The sequence below is a fragment of the Apis cerana genome, linkage group LG16, assembly GCF_029169275.1.
Source record: "Apis cerana isolate GH-2021 linkage group LG16, AcerK_1.0, whole genome shotgun sequence".
NCBI classification, from domain to species: Eukaryota; Metazoa; Arthropoda; class Insecta; order Hymenoptera; family Apidae; genus Apis; species Apis cerana.
Window position 1 is genome coordinate 1,525,052 of NC_083867.1, and position 19,627 is coordinate 1,544,678.

At 21.9% G+C, this 19,627-nt stretch overlaps 3 protein-coding genes across 11 annotated transcripts in view; 1 reads left to right on the forward strand and 2 right to left on the reverse strand.

Annotated features, from left to right (window-relative positions):
* Nucleotides 1-13,330, reverse strand: part of LOC108000335 (nostrin) — a 32,775-nt gene extending 19,445 nt beyond the window's left edge. For 2 of the 6 annotated variants that reach the window (XM_062086280.1, XM_062086277.1), the window contains exon 1: nucleotides 721-2,735. Coding sequence is in view for 3 of the 6 variants with exons in the window: in XM_062086281.1 (XP_061942265.1) it covers nucleotides 12,829-12,867 (39 nt within the window). In the remaining 3 variants the exon portion in view is untranslated. The other 4 variants (XM_062086281.1, XM_062086282.1, XM_062086283.1 and 1 more) reach the window with 4 other exon arrangements.
* On the forward strand, nucleotides 178-16,621 carry LOC108000227 (prostaglandin E synthase 3). The gene is made up of 4 exons (XM_062086307.1): nucleotides 178-322; nucleotides 14,175-14,284; nucleotides 15,198-15,579; nucleotides 15,694-16,621. The coding sequence occupies exons 2-4, from the start codon at nucleotides 14,268-14,270 to the stop codon at nucleotides 15,823-15,825; spliced, it is 531 nt and encodes a 176-aa protein (XP_061942291.1). The 5' UTR covers nucleotides 178-322; nucleotides 14,175-14,267; the 3' UTR covers nucleotides 15,826-16,621.
* Nucleotides 16,286-19,345, reverse strand: LOC108000340 (INO80 complex subunit C). 4 transcript variants are annotated; one of them, XM_062086297.1, is made up of 6 exons: nucleotides 19,135-19,300; nucleotides 17,892-18,541; nucleotides 17,634-17,815; nucleotides 17,020-17,225; nucleotides 16,677-16,744; nucleotides 16,286-16,596 (listed from the first exon to the last, which is right to left on the reverse strand). In XM_062086297.1, the coding sequence occupies exons 2-6, from the start codon at nucleotides 18,435-18,437 to the stop codon at nucleotides 16,465-16,467; spliced, it is 1,134 nt and encodes a 377-aa protein (XP_061942281.1). In that variant the 5' UTR covers nucleotides 18,438-18,541; nucleotides 19,135-19,300; the 3' UTR covers nucleotides 16,286-16,464. The 4 variants fall into 4 exon arrangements, with proteins under 4 accessions (XP_061942281.1, XP_061942283.1, XP_061942280.1 ...); XM_062086299.1 differs by lacking the exon at nucleotides 17,892-18,541 and having other exon boundaries at nucleotides 19,293-19,345; XM_062086296.1 differs by lacking the exon at nucleotides 19,135-19,300 and having other exon boundaries at nucleotides 17,892-18,681.
* Between the last annotated feature and the right edge of the window lie 282 nt (nucleotides 19,346-19,627).

The window sequence follows — 19,627 nt, forward strand, 5'->3', positions numbered from 1 at the left end:
TGCACCGTGCCATACAGTACCTCCACAAAAATATAAGTCACGATTGTTTCGCGTGAAAATTTAATCTTACTAACAGTATCATCCTGTCGACGCGACGCATCGTATATCTTTGAGACGAACTATCGTTGTCATTTTTAATCGAATCATTTGCATCCATATCGTTGATACACAAATAAATATATATCTATAAATAAGCACGGTGAAGAAAATTTTTATATGTTGTTTTATCATATATATTTGGAATCTGATATGATTAATAAGATATGACAATATCTTATTAATTTAGAGAGAATTTATAGAACATACAACATGTTTTTTTAAGGTATGTTTTTTTAAAATTAATTATATTTTATTAATTGCATCTCATAATTATATAATCTAACATTCTAATATTCTTGGTATGTTCATTTTCAAAAAATGAAACATTATAATTGATCTTATGTTAATCTTCTGGATGTTAAATTAATTTATATACATTATAGCCATTTAAATTTAACATTTTTAGAAAATATTTTAAAAAATCGTTTTTATATTAATCTATTTAAGACATCGCTAGAATGTGTCTTAATAATATTTATTACCAACACATTGATTTTTAAACATTCGATAACAACTTTATAAATATATAATTATAGCTATTTGCATAATCGATCTTAAGTATTTATTTTATGTAATTTTTTTCTATCTTTCTTATTTTTTATGCTTCACTTTTTTACTTACTTTCAATATCAATGGACTTTGTTCATAAATAATATACTTGAAAGATCAATAAAAAATAACAGAAAATTAAATCATGATAGTTTACAGGAAGCGAATCATTATTTTTTTATTTATATTTATTTATATTTCCGATGACGATTTATATAATTTCATTCAAAATAAAATATATAAATTGCAATTCACGATTGAGAATTAAATATTCCACATTGTAATTATTGAAAAAAATCATGGTATCAACACTTTCGGCAACGCAGAAATCGGAAAAAGGATATCGATTAAATCGAGATTGGTTAACACGAGTTTATAATGATAGCTAATACAAGAACGAGACGAAGCGCTTTACACCATGGACACAGTTGCACTAACAGCCGTACTCAGATACGCAATACGTAATATGCACCGTGTAATGCCCCAAATCGAATGCGAGCAGGAGCAGTAGGCCGTTTAGTCAAGTAACGCGAGTTTCTAAGCGGGAGATTATTCTTTTTCCTTGTGACTTATATTTAGCTTGTTTCCGCGCGACACTCATGCGTTACCGAAACATGGTGTGCACGTGTGTTCGATATGCGTTTGCATATATTGTCGCGTCACATAGAAGTACATTACGTACTTATTACGGTACTTATAGTGTCTTGATAGAAAATGTATATTGAAAGTACGTTGTGTCTATTAACTGAAATAAATAACTGTTCTAGGAAATGCTGGTATTATCATATTTTTGATTTACTCAATCGTTAGCAAGAATGAGAAACAATAAGATTGTTAACAAATAAAATAAAAAGGATGTCGACATTCCATTATTCCTTATGTAAAATATCGTATTCATTTAGCCGAAGCAACCAAATAATGAGAATGACTATGACAGTATTATTGATACTGGTACTACATAACCTATATTATTATTAATCCATATTTTTAATTTTTTTTATTTTTATTGAACACTATTTCCTTGTTCATATCTTTATTTATTATCATTATTTAATTTATCAAAAAATATTATCATAATGATTATTATTATTATTAATAAATATTTTAACACTTATCGTATGTCTTACGATAAACGGACTAATAATTACAAATATTACTTTTTTATATAACATGTTGAGATTATAATATTAATAATGGAAAAGATAATATCTAGAAGGATGAAGAATTTAATATATGACTTATTAATGTACAGCTATCAATTTTATACATAATATATTACAACACAAGACTTTAAGAGAATCTCAATTATTATTATTTAATTTTTTTTTTACAATTAAAAAATATATTGTATTATATGATACATACGTTATATTATATTATATAGATAGAGAGTTAGCAAAAAGAACAATATAAATAATATTCTTTTCATTATTACATGATATATTTTAAAAATTAAATTTATATTATCAATACAATATTTCACTTTACATGTAATAATCATAAAAAATAAAATGATTATAAATGTTATATATAATTTTATCATTAAAAAATATATCTTATAAAAAATAATTATATACTTTTGTGCGACACTATAACCTGAACAACGTGAACAGCTATTGCTGTTCAACATGTTTCTCCGATTTTACCTATGATTAGGGCTGCCACCTAGTCGGAATTTAACTGGTCAAACTAGAATTTTCAAACTAATGCCGATTGTCGATATTATAATTTCGATTGGCTAAAAAATTAAATCACTTAGAAAGGAATATTTCATAATTACTTCCTAATCAAAAATTATAATTAATTTCCGGACACAAGATTAAATACTGCTTTATTATCTATTGTTTGTTGTTGTAAAATACAATACGATACCATTATTTGTGAATATAAAAGAAATTGTTATTGATGCGGCATATTTGTAATATCAAATATAAAAAAATCATATTCATATAACACAGTAAACAAATTTTTAGTTTGATTATTCAGATGAAATTCAATTATTTATTTATTAATCACTTATTCAATTATTTTAATTATAAAAAAGTAAGAGAAATAATATTCACTTCATAGCTTTTACGTCTGATTCTTTTCTGTCTCCATTTTGAGACAAATTGAAAATTTATTGCATGTTACAAAGTAACAATTATATGTATGATCACACTCAATTTCGATTATTTATCATTTTTATAATTAGTTTGTTTCGTAATTGTAAATTTTTCGATCTTTTATTCTTAGAATCATGATCAAGCAATTTTAAACTATGAAATATGACCATGACTGATGATAACATTTATACACATCTCTTATCTTCTCGCGAAAGATTCGCTAATTCTTAAGAATTTTCTACTTGAGATTTTTTAATTTTAATTTCATTAGAAAAATCATTCATACGCAAAAATAAAATTATTTATATCTGTGGACATTCTTAAATAAAAATTTAATTTATATTTATATTAATTTTATTTATTTTATTTTAAATTTAATATATATTATTATACATAAAAACTTTCTTAAAAAGTTTTTTGTTTAAAAAAAACATAAACATATGTAAGAAAAAAGTATAGAAATATAGGAATAAATATAAAACGATTTTTCGAAAAAGAGATTATAAAAATAATAGATATTTAAAACAAATAATGCTGATAAAAATGTAGAAAGCCTTACGAATTCTTACAATGCAGAAGAAAAACAAAACTTTTTGATATAACTAATTGAGAAAGAATGAAATCAAGTAATAAAGGAAATTGAGCCTAAGAGGTGAACGGGAAGACGGAAGTACATTAGTGATCATCCGGTATCGAACCTTGCCTCTATTATAATCTATACTTCATTGACCTACTATTTATTATAGAAAATATACATACAAAAATGTCCCACACAAATGATATAAGTGAACAAAGGATAATTATTAGGTTAAATATTCATGAACAATACAGTACCGTTGCGAGTTTACAACGTAACAAGACTTTATGTATTACTGTAGTTTTTTGTAGTTAGATATCATATGCATTATATCATTATAAAAGATAAATGAATGACACAACTGGATGATAAAATTGTTCGTCTAATCAAATCTTAAGGTTTATATCATTCACAGTTATTTATATAAAAGTACAAATTCATGTCGACTAAATCGATTTCCGATTTATTCATACAGGAATATAAATAATTCATTTATTTATTAATTGATCTCATCAAAAATTATTTAATATAAACGCAACTTTAAGCTTATATTTTGGTTAAATATCAAATGATAGATCACAATAAAATAAATGAAAATAAAAATTAAATAAAAATCATTCATATGAATTAATTTTCAATCAGAAATATACGATTTGAAATTGGTTGATTTAGTTGATCGAATAAAAATTACTTAATATAAGCATAGTTTTAGAAATGGATTGAAACTTAATTTTCAGATTCATAAAATTCAAATCCGAAATTATACGTATGAGATTTCAGAATATTGAAAATTCAAAATTTTCAAAATTCAGAATATATTTTCTTTTTTGTTTTCTAATGAATATTATTTTATTAAAAACTAAAATTTTAATAAATTATAATTTTTTAAATTCTTTAAATTTAAATTTATAATAAATAGAAATATTTTGTTTAACTTACGAAAAACTAAATTTTTATTTTTATCTTTTATTTTTTTCCCACAGAAATTATTGTATTTTAATTAAAACGATTAAAATTAGAAAAACGAAAAAAAATTGGATTATTATTAGTTAAATAAAAATAATTCATATTGTCATAATATTTACAAATTATTAACAGTTATATAAATTATTTTTTATTTAAATTTCGAAAATTTTAAAACAAAAAAATATAAAAAAAAGCAAAACATAATAAAGATGAAATTTTTTTGAAAATTTTGAGATTTTAAAGATTCGAATATCATATTCCTAATAATGATATATAAAAATAAATCGAAAAAAAGTGATATCTTTATCTGAGATTAAAAATTTTGAGAAAATCAAGATTTATAATTTGTCAAAAATTGAATAACTTTTGAAATTACTGTTTTGTAGCATAACTAATCCGTGTATATCTGTAGTATATTTAATTTTTAATAAATAACCTTAAAATAATTTTTAAATAATTTAGCAAACTTTTAATTGTAATAATTTTTTATTAGATTTAAATATAAATTATATAAAGTTTAATACTTTTTTATAAAAATTAAAAAATATTGATTGAAATTATTTAATTCTATTTAAAAAAGATACATTTTCATTTTTCAAATGCATTTAAAATTGTATAAAATATTCAAATTATGCTTCATTGAATTTTAATTTATAACATTTTTTTATCTTTAATGATTTATATAGCTTATTTCAATCTTGTTTTCTTTTAAATCGTCATAATTTTTTAATGATGCATAACAAAAAATAATATAAGAAATTTAAGAATTTGAAAATTTTAAAAAAGTACTTATAATTTTTCTTAACTAACTAATCGAAAAAGTTTTTATTTATAAAAAATTATTCCAAAAAAAATAGGTGTGTGTGTGTGTGTGTTTTATTTATCATTTTTATAATGACATTATTGTTAACATAAATCATTAACATTAATCATTTCTTTATATGCTCCTATGTACATTATTCGCTATAATTCTTTAATTGTGCAGAATAAAAAAAAAATATTTTAAATAAATATTTTCAAGTTTAATGAATGTTACCTAAATAAACAAATTATATAATATATTGTTTAATATAATATATTGTTTAAAAAAAATTTGAATTTCAAGGAAAATTCTATGAAAAAAAATATATTCTATATCAGCAATTTTCTTAATCTCACAGCAAACACAAGAAAATTACCAAAATTCAACAACGTATTAAAAAATATATTATTATTTTTTTTAGCGTTATGATAAAAAAATATTTATATGTATAAATGATTTCAAAATGGAAATAAAATAATTTTTGTCCCATTGTATATTAATTACTATCAATAATTAACAAATCATGCTTGAATATTTAATGATGCGAAACAAATTTTGTCTAACTTCTTATTGTCCAAATTCTTATTATTTAATTCATTATATAGAGATTTTTTAAAAACTTAATTATAACTTTATTATTAATTTACTTATTAGTTAATTATAAATACAAAAATAAATAAATAAATAAAACTATAGAAAAGCTATCTCGATTTCGATGATTTTGATATATATTGTATCAAATCAATATTTCGAACAAAATTTTTTCTATATCTATATATATCTGGCTATTCGCCTTTTTTTTCACAAAAAAAGATTGTTACTATTATATAAAACTTCATCTATACATCCATTACATTAAAATGTGTATTAGTAATTTCTATTTATTAACTATTTATACAAATATATCACGACGATTGGCACATAGATTATATAATAGGTGATATTGATAATTATATAATAAATTATAATATTATCATTCTTATATTAATATTAATATTATTTTAATATCACCATATTTACAATATCTATCGATAAAGAGTATCACATGGATCTGTTGAATGCGAAAATAAATTAATTGTTGAGTAATTATAATGATCAATGTTTTAATAATAGATACTACAAAAGTATGAGATTAATATCGTTAATTTCAAGTTATTTTATATTTTATTTTCATTCAAATTCTTTATGGATAAGATACTAATAACAATGTGATGATTTTTGCGAAATATTCAAACTCGATATAGGTTAGGATCGAAATATTTCAAGCTTATTATTCATGAAGAAATATGTTTTTGAGCGATTCATCCATTATATTTCGTAATAATTTATTTATATTTATATAAATAGTATGTTTATATTATGAACATATATATATATATATATATATATATAGATTAAATTCTATATATAATAACAATTTTTTTTTGTAAATCTCGAAAACTAAGATTATTAAGTTATATATATATATGTATATATGTGAAAATATTATATAAAATATTGATTTCTATAATATATTTCAAAAAAAAAGATAGTTTTATCAAAAAATAATAGTTAAAATTATTTAGAGCACTAGTTATTTACTTTTTTTAATTTGTTAAAAATCTCAAATATACTTTTATGACATATTAATATACTGTAGTAAATCATTGTCTTACATAATTAGTCTCCTATTTAATTTAAAAATCGATACAATAGTTTTAGAGAACATTATATATATATATATATATATATATATATATATTGCCGTGTATATTATATCTTTTATTATATCCTGTATATTAATATTTATTTTCTTAAAAAACAAAGACTTAAGATTATATTCTACATTTTATTTATTTTGCATTTAAAATAATCTCTTATCGATAATCCATTCATATTTAATTAAGAATTAGCTGCATTCACTTAAAAAGTTTTCAAACTTAATTTTCCAATTCATTTTTATAGATATTATAAAATTATTTTTTGACTACTCATATTATTCTAAAACATTCTATATATCTATCTTTCTGAATCTTTTTATCAAATAATGGACAAAACTATCAAAATGCAAAATAAATTCATTATGTCATTATTATTTTATACATATTTGTTATAAAAAGAATTTCAAGAATTTTTTTTTAAATGTAATAGATTTTTATATTAAAAATTCTAAATTTTAATTTTAATTCTAAATTTTAAATTACAATTATTTTGAAAATGCTTATACTAATATTAATAGAGTTCACAATTAATTCAATATTCAAAACATTCAAATCGTATTTCATATCTTTTTTAAAATGCAATTATCTATATCATAAATTCTATCATCATAATACTTTTTTTAAACTTCATCGTTATCATTGTAACAACTACGAAATATTTTATCATATGTTCATACAAAATGTTTCGTTTAGTTAATCCTAACTTGAAACAAAAAATATATGTGCATATGTGTCTTCTAAAAATCTAAAAAAAAATATTCACAAAATACATCCTCATTTACAAAAAGAAAGTAACTTGCAAGACACGTAAAAAAAGAAAAAAGAATTAACGTCACTGGTCACGCGATTACAACAAGAATTCGAACATGTGTTTCATATCCGGTGAATCGACAAGAAAGTACGGACTTGCAAAGTTGTTTCGCTGCGTGGATTGACTACTTACAGCGAGATCTCGAAAGCCCTTTCGATGAATACAGTCCGAAAACCATAGATATTTAGGAAACATTCTATGATTGGTATTCACTTTTTCTTTTGATAGTACAATTTTAATATTTGTCTTAAGGTTATGTCTCTCATTCCGAATTAATATTTGACACCAATGTTACAACACTTATCATTTTTATTTTTCCATTTTTTTCTCTTTACTTTGTCTTTTCTTTTCTAACAATTCGATATTTTTATAATTCTGGTGGTTCGAACTTAAATAGTGTCACAAAAAACGCAAATAAAAATTAATAAGGCAAATAAGTAAGTAGATCGGAATTCATACGAAATCATACTGATAATATTGTAACATACATTCATCGTGAAAGCATACTTTTGCTTATCGAATGGCATTATCCGACGTGACGTTTCTTTCATACACGAAATATTATATATTAGTTAATTGGATTTCGATTTTTTCGTCCACATGACGAATTTTCATTTTGATATCGTATATCGCAACAAAGTACATTTTATCGTTTCGTCCAATCGATCGATCTTTCTTTTCTCGGAATTTGTCATTATGAATCAACAATCGTCATTAACTTGCTTACGTTTGAAATAATAATTGCGTAAAAAAAAAACCAAGCTCGTCATTGTCGTTTTACGTTTGTGTACAGTTGATTGAATGGTGAATGAAAACAAAGGCAGAATATAACGAGGAAAGTCTAGCGTTTGAAACTTCTATTCCTTTAACAAGTACATTTTTCAAACGTTACCATCGGTCAGATACTTTCTCTTTTACTTATCGCAAAGAACGAAACTGATGCATCATAAATTGTAAATACATCATAGAATATATACGAAGAGTGATTCTTTCGAAAGATATACGCACACATATACGAGTGAAGGCTGATCGAAAATAATATTCATACACGAAGGTTAATCGATGCGTGGAAACGAATACATTGTATTGTAATGTTACTAATACATATATTAACAGTTCTTTCTTCCTTCGTTCCGATGTTTTGATATAGAGAATAATAGAGAAAATAAAAAAGACTGCTCATTTCGTTAATCGTAGGTTGTAAACTCTGCGTAATATTTTCCAATGGGTGTGTCACGGAATACCGTCACTCTAAATTCCTCTGCGAGTTCTTCGTTTATTTCTAGTTCTTCCATTATTTTTTCTATTTTTTTTTATATCCTCTTTTCCTTTTTTTAACAACATTTAAACTATTTGAAATCACGAAAATCTTTTTATACTCAAAGAATTTGGACTTTTTCGACCCGAAATTTTTTAAAACTACAATTTTTGTAATTTTTGTAAATTTGTAAAAGATAAAGAATAATTTGTGAAAATAATTTATGAAAATATTGCGAATATATAATATAAATTTATTTTTATATAATTTATAATAAAATGATTTTAATTGATTACAATAATTTATATAAATTAATTATATAAATAAAGAATAAAATATAAAAATTTTACAAATTTAAGTTTAAAGAAATCTAGAAATCTAAAATTTATTATTTACGAAAATATAGTTTAAAATTATAGATCAAAGATAGCAATAATAATATAGTATCAAAAGTTTTTTATTAATATTTAAATTAATTGACATATTTTATTATTAAAATTTTTATTGACTTAGTACAGAAAAACTATCATAAAATATTGTACGTGAATTTCCAAATTATAAATTTCCCAATGTGACATTTTGATATTTTTATAATAATTTGAATCATTTAAAATCGTTTTCTCAAAATTTTTTTAATTGTGTCTCTTTTCTAACAAATATATATAAAAAAAACATATACTTAGGAAAAAAATTGATTAATATATTGATTTTGACAATATATCTCAAAATCATAGAAATCTATGAGTATATCTTTTTTTCTATATAATTATCAATATTTTTTAGAAAAAAAAAAAGTTTTGATTTATATTATAGATTAAATTTTAATAAATTCTCTTCTTTAGAAAGAAATTCATCATTTTCAAATTTGTAAGACTATAAAATTTCGGATTCGAGCTTCGCAAATCTAAAAAATCAGATTTCAACAATTCTTATTTTTGATTATTTTATCTTAATTTTCTTAATTTATAATCTATCTTAATGCTTAATTTCTTATTCACGAAAAAACTAAACAAACAAAACTTAAATTGCAACTCACATTTTCCAATTAATCGAAAAATAAAATCACAACATCTATGAATCACTTCAATGTCGAATCATCGATAATCTGGAATCGAGAAAAATAAAATTCCAGATTGATCCAGATTTAAAATGATTAACAAAAATCAATCAAATTGAAATAAAAATAACATATCAAATGTATTTTATGAGAATGTGAACTATTGTAGCTTTGAAATATAATCAGTATTGATATATGTTTCGCGTAGCAATCGATACTTATTATATGAGTTCGCTGTATAGCGGTAGTCTCGTAATAATATGGCGACTAGGATCAAGCGGAAATGACTCGTCAACCGGAACGAGGTTCTTTCACGATTCACTCGAATTACGGACGACTGAAATTCAAATAAATTCGATTTTATATTTTATTGTAAAAAAATAGAAAAAAAAATAATAAAAAAAAATTTTTTTTAAATTAATTAATTAGATATTTCTAGAGTATAACGATATAAATATATTCGTTATAAACTTGAGATTGATTGTTATTTAAAAAATTTTAAAAATTTTAAAACTTTTTTGCTAATAATGATGATTATGAAAGATGAAGAAAAATTAAGAATTCAATTATTTAAAATAATTTACGTTATTTAATAACGAAATTACTTTTTTCATTGATTCAAGGGAGTTTAATTTTAATGATGAAAATAACTTCTGAGCTATAATGATTTCTATATATATATATATTCGTCAGAAAAGCTTGAACAATGTAATGAATAAATATTATTTTTTATTCAAGACTTTGTTTAATTAATTAATGAGAACGTAATTGCACAAACATAATCAGAACTTTAAATATTTTAAATATAATTACAAATGATATAAATAAATATTGATTATAAATATAAAACGATTTATGAATATATTGATGTCAGTTAAATTTATTTTTAAAAGATACAAATATGAATCTAAAACAATTAAAGATGACATAAATGAAAAGAAGGAAAAAAAAACCAAAATGTAATACGTCTAATGATCATTTCATACAAGAATCGCACAGTTTAGTATATTAAAATATATGTTTCTGATGTAAGACTTTCATCCCTGAGGGTCATTCTGGCATCCGAATCTTATAAAACTTGAATATGTTATATCGAAGAATATGTCGTTGATCTTTTCTTCTTCTAGATCCTCTCTTCCACTCTACCATCTTTTCCCTCTTTCACTTCTTTCTCGTGTAAATATCTTTTTCTTTTTTTTTTTCATTCTTAACCTATCTTCTTCTCTGTATTCAACCGGTAATTATGTAATAAAATATAAAAGTTTATGCATACAATGATCTTAACGATCTAATAAAATCGAAGTTAGGAATCGATCATTCATTTAATTTTTATATAGCACTTTGAATATGTGATGTATATGTAATATATAAAAAATTTTATTAAATTAATATTTATAAATCGATATTTAAGAAAAAAATAAATTTCTTTGTATAATATTAGCTTTATGTACATCTACATGATATATTGAAATAACTTACAGATTTATATCGGACTACTAATTTAAAATAATATGAAATTATAATAATAATTTAATTTTCTTGGAATATATAACATATATTGATTTTCAATTTGTCATATAACAAATATTGTATTATTGAATACTATATCAAATATTATCATCTTAAATATACTATATATTTAATAGCTTAATCTCGTGCCTTTTGTTTTACTTTTAGTACAACCATATCTTGTGAAACGAAACAACGAATTCATCTTCAAATGTTCGCCGTTCGCGATAAAACGAACGGAAAAGATATTTTTCATTTGATCATATCAGCGATAGTGATAAGATTTATAAAATCAAGGATAAGAATAACTAGAACAATACGGTTTAACATTCACTTGGTAACTAAACTTCAATGGCGTTCGTTGACTGTCTTAATTTCATGTTTTGCCAATTCAGAGTTATCACCAAATATGTATCGTTCATGAAGCTTCTTATATTGAAAATTATTGCGATGATATCACATATTTATATAACTATCATAAATTTAAAATATATTCCAATTTACTTCATTTCCTTATAATTATATCAAAATAAATAGAACCAATATTAATTCATAATTTGACTTGAGCATTTTAAATATTTCTATTAAACAAAAATCGACCGATTTTATTATATTGTATTATCTAAAATAAAAATAATAAAGATTTCATTAAGAAACGAATTTATAAAACAATTACCAATACAATTATTAATTTTATATAATACAGAAATTGAAAATTTTTTTTTTGTTTTCTTTCTTTCATCATTTTTGATTATTTTATCCATTAACTACGAAATGCATTTTATAAAATAAATGTATGATACACAATCTCATATTTACATTGTTATTTTTACATGATTTCTATACAATGAAAGAATTACGTATTATAATATAGTAAGTATATAATTCTTTGTATATAATAAATACTTATTTCTTTTATTTTCAAAATTTTATTAAAATCTATTCGTGCCTAATAAACATATTTCCGAATAAATTCTCAATTAATATATATATTTAAAAATATATTTAATAAAATTTAAAAATCTAAGATAATATATATTTATATATATATATATATAAAATAAATATATATATATATATATAAATGAATACATTTCAATCTATCATTTAATACATATAATTTCATGGATAATATATCATATAAACGAATATCGTGTTAAATTTTTCATTGCGAGTTAAAACTCAACGATGCATGACGACATCAACGATCAAGAAAGCGTATACAAGTAAATAATTTATATATCTATATAGAGAGAAATTTTTATAAAAAGTATTAAACTTTTTTATTTAATAACATATAAAAATATATCTATATAATGAGCAAAGCAATACAGATTATTTCAAATTTCATATATAAATATAAGCACACATAAGATAGAGAAGAATGACACTTACCACGTACTTATCCTTATAAAAAAGAGAACTGGTCGACATAATGTTAATCCCAAAGCAACAAGTTGCACAGATCGTAGAAAGTCACGGTTTCATTGTCGATCTCCGTTATTTCGACTGCAACTTCTCGAGGTATCCATTGAATGTGATGCATACATGCGCACGCGCGTCTGTCAATAACTTCTTATAGATTAACAAAAAGAATTGGAAATTGATCAAATTATTATACGATGACAAAATTAATCAAAAAAGTAATAAAAAATTGGAATTTACACAAAAATTGAAAGAAAGTATTAAAGTTATAAATATTATCGAAAACACATTTATGCAAAAACAACCACCTGCAAAACTGACAAACAGGACGAGTCAGAGCTGCGAAAGAAAGACTGATATACAGTGTGTATGTCCTGTTAGTTTATGGCCACGGTTACGGCAAGAAAGGTAGTATCTTCCCCTCCTCTTTTGCCGCACTGACCTACAATCTAATGCAAAGGCTCTCTCTTTTTGCTCTCTTTTCCCTTCGCTTTTCTTCCCTATTCTCTCTCCCTCTCTCTCTCTCTCTCTCTCTCTCTCTCTCTCTCTCTCTCTCTCATTCGCTCTCACACACTCACTCACTCACTCACTCTTTATTATCTGATCAATTCTTTTTTTAAATTTATTTGTTATATATTATATATCGTTTAGTATTAATCATTTTATGCGAAAAATATAAAATATAAATATTTTCTTGCGAAAAAATAATTTTTCATAAATAATCGAAATATATATTTATATATAATCTTAATATAAATAAATTTATATTTTTATTTACACATAACATAATTTCAATATAATCAATATATGTATTTATCATATTTATTATTTATGATTTTTAATACGAAGTTATTATTAACGAAATTAATAATAACCAAATAAATAAAAAATTTTCTTTATATAATGACTGAAAAATGGAAATAAACTTTTTTTCAATTTTCTTTATAGCATCTGATTGATTTATTTATAGGAATATTTTAAAAAATTAGTTTTAACTATCATTCATATAATTATCAAATATTTACTAGTTTACACTATAATCGAATATCTAGTTATTTTAATGTCTGTATAAGTATAAAGGATAAGTATTTTTTTTTATGTTAATTTTTTATGTTAAAAAATTATAATTAAAAATTATTTAAATAAATATTTTTATATATTTGTAAATAACTGCACCAATAACATTAAATTTACTTTTAATATTAGAAATTATATATTTAAAGATATACGAACAAAACTTTTTAAAATTCGATTCCGGAAACAAGAGAATTCAACATCGACAAAAGTAACCAATCGCCATCTTGTTTGATCGATAGTTGAATCTCGAAACACTCTCGAATCAGAGGTCTACGGCGCGATACGTAAGTGCTCTGTGTTTGTTTGCTTCTTGCGGAACGAAGCTCTCGAATATGACTCAAGAAGGCCAGTAAGTATATAAGAAATCACATAAAATTTTTTTCGAATGTGTTCCTTGATTCTGAAATTCCTTCTTATTAGTATTATTATGAAAATAATAATAGATATTCATGAAATGAGCTTGAATACCGCCCCGTGGCTTTCGAAACACCGCCATGTTGTAAAGATGGCTTTATTGATTCTCGAAATTTCTGGAAAAGAATCGCAAGAAATTGTTTTATATCTCTTTTTTCTTAATTTAAAATATGTTTTTGTTAATTTTTAAGAACAATCACTCCATTAATTAACTTTCCTATATTCTTTTTTATTTTTAGATAACTGAGTAACAATATTGTTTTTTAATAACTTGTATTTCTAAATAATTGACTATATATTTAAAATGCAAAAAGTACATTATCATTTTTTATATTTCATCAAAATATATCCAATAATTTTATATCATTTTTATTTTTCACAATTCCTTTATAAAAATAACATCATTTCATCTATAATGACTAGCAGTTTTAATTGGAAACCATAGAGCTTTGTTTCTAACCTTTACCTACATTTTACAATTATTTTACATATGTTTCAATATTTCTTTAATATCTAGATTTTATTAAACATCACATTTCATTTTTTATGTAAATTATATATTAGAAATTAATAACAAATGATTATATAGAAATATAATTAGTATTCTAATATATCTCTATAATATTATAAATTTATTGTAAATATATTTCATGTGTAGCATACATTATATATACATACATATATTATAAAAATACATATATAAAAATATTATAAATAGTAATAAATGAATAATATAACTAATAAATAATAATTAATATAAAAGTATAATTATGATATTTTATAATATATAATATATAATTTAATTTTTTGTATTATTTAAAGCTATTGATTGTTTAAAAATTTTTCAGATTGCCTCCCCCGCCTGTTATGTGGGCTCAGAGGAAAGATATTTTATTTGTTACTATCTGTCTAGAAGATTGCAAAGATCCTATTATTAACATCGAACCACAAATGATATATTTTAAAGGAATAGGTGGAACAGAACAAAAAATGCATGAAATAACAATTAACCTATATGAAGAAATTACCCCAAATAGAACAATTCAGAACTTAAGAGGAAGGACTTTAGAATTAGTTCTTTTTAAAAAAGAAGAAGGTCCATATTGGCCAAGATTAACAAAAGAAAAGACGAAAGCCCATTGGTTGAAAAGTGATTTTAACAAATGGAAGGATGAAGATGATAGCGATGATGAAGGTGGCATGGAAGGAAGTAGTCACGATTTGGAAGAAGTGAGATATTATTATATTTAAAAAATAATATTAATTGTATTTAAAATATTTATTTACAATTAATTATTTTGAAAAAATCAATTTTATAATTTAAATTTGTGCTATTATTTAAAGATGATGCGACAGATGGGTGGTCTAGGAGGATCTGGAGACAGTAAACCAAACTTTGATGATTTAGACGAACTAGGAGATGAAGGTGAAGGAATGGATAGTGACGATGATGATTTGCCTGACCTGCTTGAATGAAAATATTATGATGCTACTTTAAAATAATCTTCATTAAAAAAGTAAAACATACAAAAACAAATGGCGACCTAAGTGCACCATCAGGCAATATTTCAATAGGCCATGCTATTTGTATTTTCATTAAATTTGCTAATGGCCCACATTGCAGTAGCAGACAAATAAGGTGCACAAGAAATTGTCAACATAACAGAATACAGTGGTCAAGAGAAAAAAAAAAACAGTAATATTCTTTTTAAAGATTTTCCAATCCTTCTTTACTTCGTAATTCATAATGCTAAGTTATAATGAACAATCCTTTTTTAATAATAATTACTTGTGTATAATATGAAGGAGATAAAATAATGAAAATGACCTAAATTTTTTGTGGAATTGTTTATTTCAGAAAATCCCATTAAAAGAACTTGATACATACAATGTATGTATGTATAAAAAAAAACAATTTTTATTAAAAATAATCTTATTTTGTCTCTTTATAAATTCGATATATTTTTGTTTACATTTGCAGCCTTATAATTAATTTACAGATTTACACCTATTTCGTTATTCTACAATAAGTATGATATAATTACAAAATAAAATATCCGTGTTCTATATTATTTAAATATAAGGAAATTATAGAAAATAAAATTCTCATTTATTTTATCCAACAATACTGGAGGCACCGCGCAACGCTAGATATCCAGCAGTTATATCCATTGGTAGACTTCGAACTGTTGCAAATTCTTCTGCAGTTGCATAGTATAATTTAGTTTGTGGATCTGTATATCGTGACTGTAAAATAAATATAATTTATATATTCGTTTTATATTTTAATCCCATAACCAATTATATAAATGTAAAAAATTACTTACGGGTAATCCAGAAATATCAGAATACTTTTTTGCTGGTCTAAAGCTTGGCGGTGCATTAATAGAACTATCTGAAATTTTTCAAGTAATATTCATATATTTCAAAAAACTCACTTTAATATTTATTATTATATATTTATTGTAAATATTTTAATAGAATTTTTTTACATCTAATACTAAATTTTGATGTGCACATATACAGAAGTTATAAAATGAATTACATTTAAGTGTATTACTAAATATATAAATTTTGTATATACTATGATTATATTAATAATTTTTTGTTCTTGAGTTATTTAAATCATTCTAAATCTATATATGTAATATTAAAATAAATAAATCATACAATGCACTACTTCTGGAAGCCATGGTAAAGTACGTTCTTGAGCTAAGACTTGTTTTAATGAGCGCCAAGTTCGTTTTTTTCCAGTGGTACTAGTAGATCGAAATTTTTGTTGAAAAATTGGATTCTTAAAAATTGGTTGTGATTTTTTATTAAATTCCACTATTTCTTCATTTACCATTTTTCCTTTTATGTAAAATACAAATCTCCTATAAAAGAAATATATTTTAATGAATATACATAACTTTTGATATTTATTGAAATTAATTACATAAGAATGTATTATATATGTTACATTATCATTTAATAAATTTACATTTATTTAGTATATTATATTAAATATATATTCATAGATTTTTTTTATCAAATTAATATTTAGAAATAATATTTAGAATCATTTTTCTCTTGGATTATATAATACTAATATTTCTTGCACATCACATCCTAATATACCACAAATTGTATGCATCATAGTTGTGTTTATATGTTTAACCAGAACTTTAGCTGATTGACTCAAAATAAGAACAGCTGTATAATAACTCTTTGAACTCCTAAAAAGAATATTTTATCCATTCAATCCTTAATACTTATATAATATTTTTTTTTAAATAAAATACCTCTGAAAATCAAAATGGTATTTGTATCCATGCATAAGGTATTTTTTAATAATAACTGGTAAATTATCTTCAATTAAAACAGCACCTTTTTTACTTGGTTCAATTAAACATAGAATTGCGTGATGACAAAGTAATTGATTATATTCTATTCGATCCTTTGTGTCATAATTAAATTTTGAATTCTGTATAATAAGTAATAAATTAAAATAATTGAAAAAATACTTTAAATTAAAATAAAAAATATTTTTACTGTATAACCTTCGTTATATGTAAGGTAATTTGAATATTTTTTTTTATATATTCTATATCTTTTATATACAATAACAACAATTTTTCAGTCATTTCTATTTCTTTTTTCGTAAAATTTATCATAACATTTGTTAAATTGTGTTTAAGAAAAGTTTTTTGTTTATCATTATCTATTGAAGTGTCATTACTTTTCTGATAATCATGTGTACTTGTATTATAACAAAATAGTTTAGAATTTTCAAATATTGGCATTTTTTTAAATTTATTTTTTTTGCAATTATGAGAATTTATATATTTTTGTTTCCATGTTATAGATGATGGTAAATTGTATTTTGATCCATTTAATTTATTTGTTAAATTTATTTTTAATTTTTTATTACAAATTATAATTTTATTATGTGTTTTGAGTTCCCCCTTTTTTATAATTCCATTATATTTTCTTTTTGTTTTTATTTTCTGAAGAATCTTTGAATTAATATTTTTTAAATGGGAATTTAAAATTTGTGTATTATTTAAATAGGTAAGTTTATCAAAGAGATTAGCATGTTTTTCCATAAAATGTTTTATATTTTTTTCTGTGGAAAAATCCAAATCTTGTTGCTTATTAACTTCTTTTATTTCTTCTGCAGGATATAGTTGTTTCAATGTATAAGATTTATCTATATTTGTCATAAATGCAATTTTGTTAAATTTCTTGCAAGTACAAGACTCGATTCTTAAACCTAAGTTTTGGATAAATGTATGTATAAATTTATCCATATTAAACTTTGACATTTTAAATATGTCACAAATTGTTGAATTTAAAAATTATATTTATGATATTAACTAAAATTAATAGATAAATATTTTAAAATAATATGTATAATAAAATATAAAATTCTAATTTTTGTGTTATATAAACATTGACAAATCATTATAAACAAACTTATGCAATTGTTTCTTTATTCAACTTCATAATAAACAGCATGATTAGTTTTATTAATTTAATAATTTAAATTTTACAAGTAATAAGAATATATTGTAATAATAATTAAAAAATAATGTTTAAAGTTTTTTTTTAACATGCATTTCTTTTTTTGCAATTTTGTTAAATTGTACCAAAAAAGGATCTTAAATAAAGAATTCATCAAATATAGTAAGTATACTCCATTTTATTCCATTATACTAAATAATCGTAAACAACAAATATCATTAACTTTATTAAGAATAATTTAAAAATTAATTAACTAATTTAATTAAAAAATTTCATAACCTTTAAAATGAATATATTTATTTGAATCCAATTACGAAGATATATTAAATATTACATTATTTATAATCATTAAATAATTTATTAAATTTATTTTTCATATTATTAAAATAAATAATTTTTTATGATTTTATGATATATAATCTTTATTTATTACTCACCATAGACTAACATATCATTTCAAATCGATTACTATATACATAAGTTGAATGTTAAATGTACTATAAGTTATTACTTTTCAATATTTAATAAATAAAAATTTAATAATATTTTTAAACTTTATAATATAATATAATTTATTTATTAATTTTATGATATATTTTATTTTATTTAACTTTGAAATTTTAAAATGATTTTAATATTTAATTATTTCATCAAATTTATTATTTTTTAAATTTCAATTCATTAAATTTAGAATATTGAAATTTTAATTAAATTCAAATTAAAAATTTTTTTTGATCATAAAATTATATAAAAAATTATTTATAAAATTTTG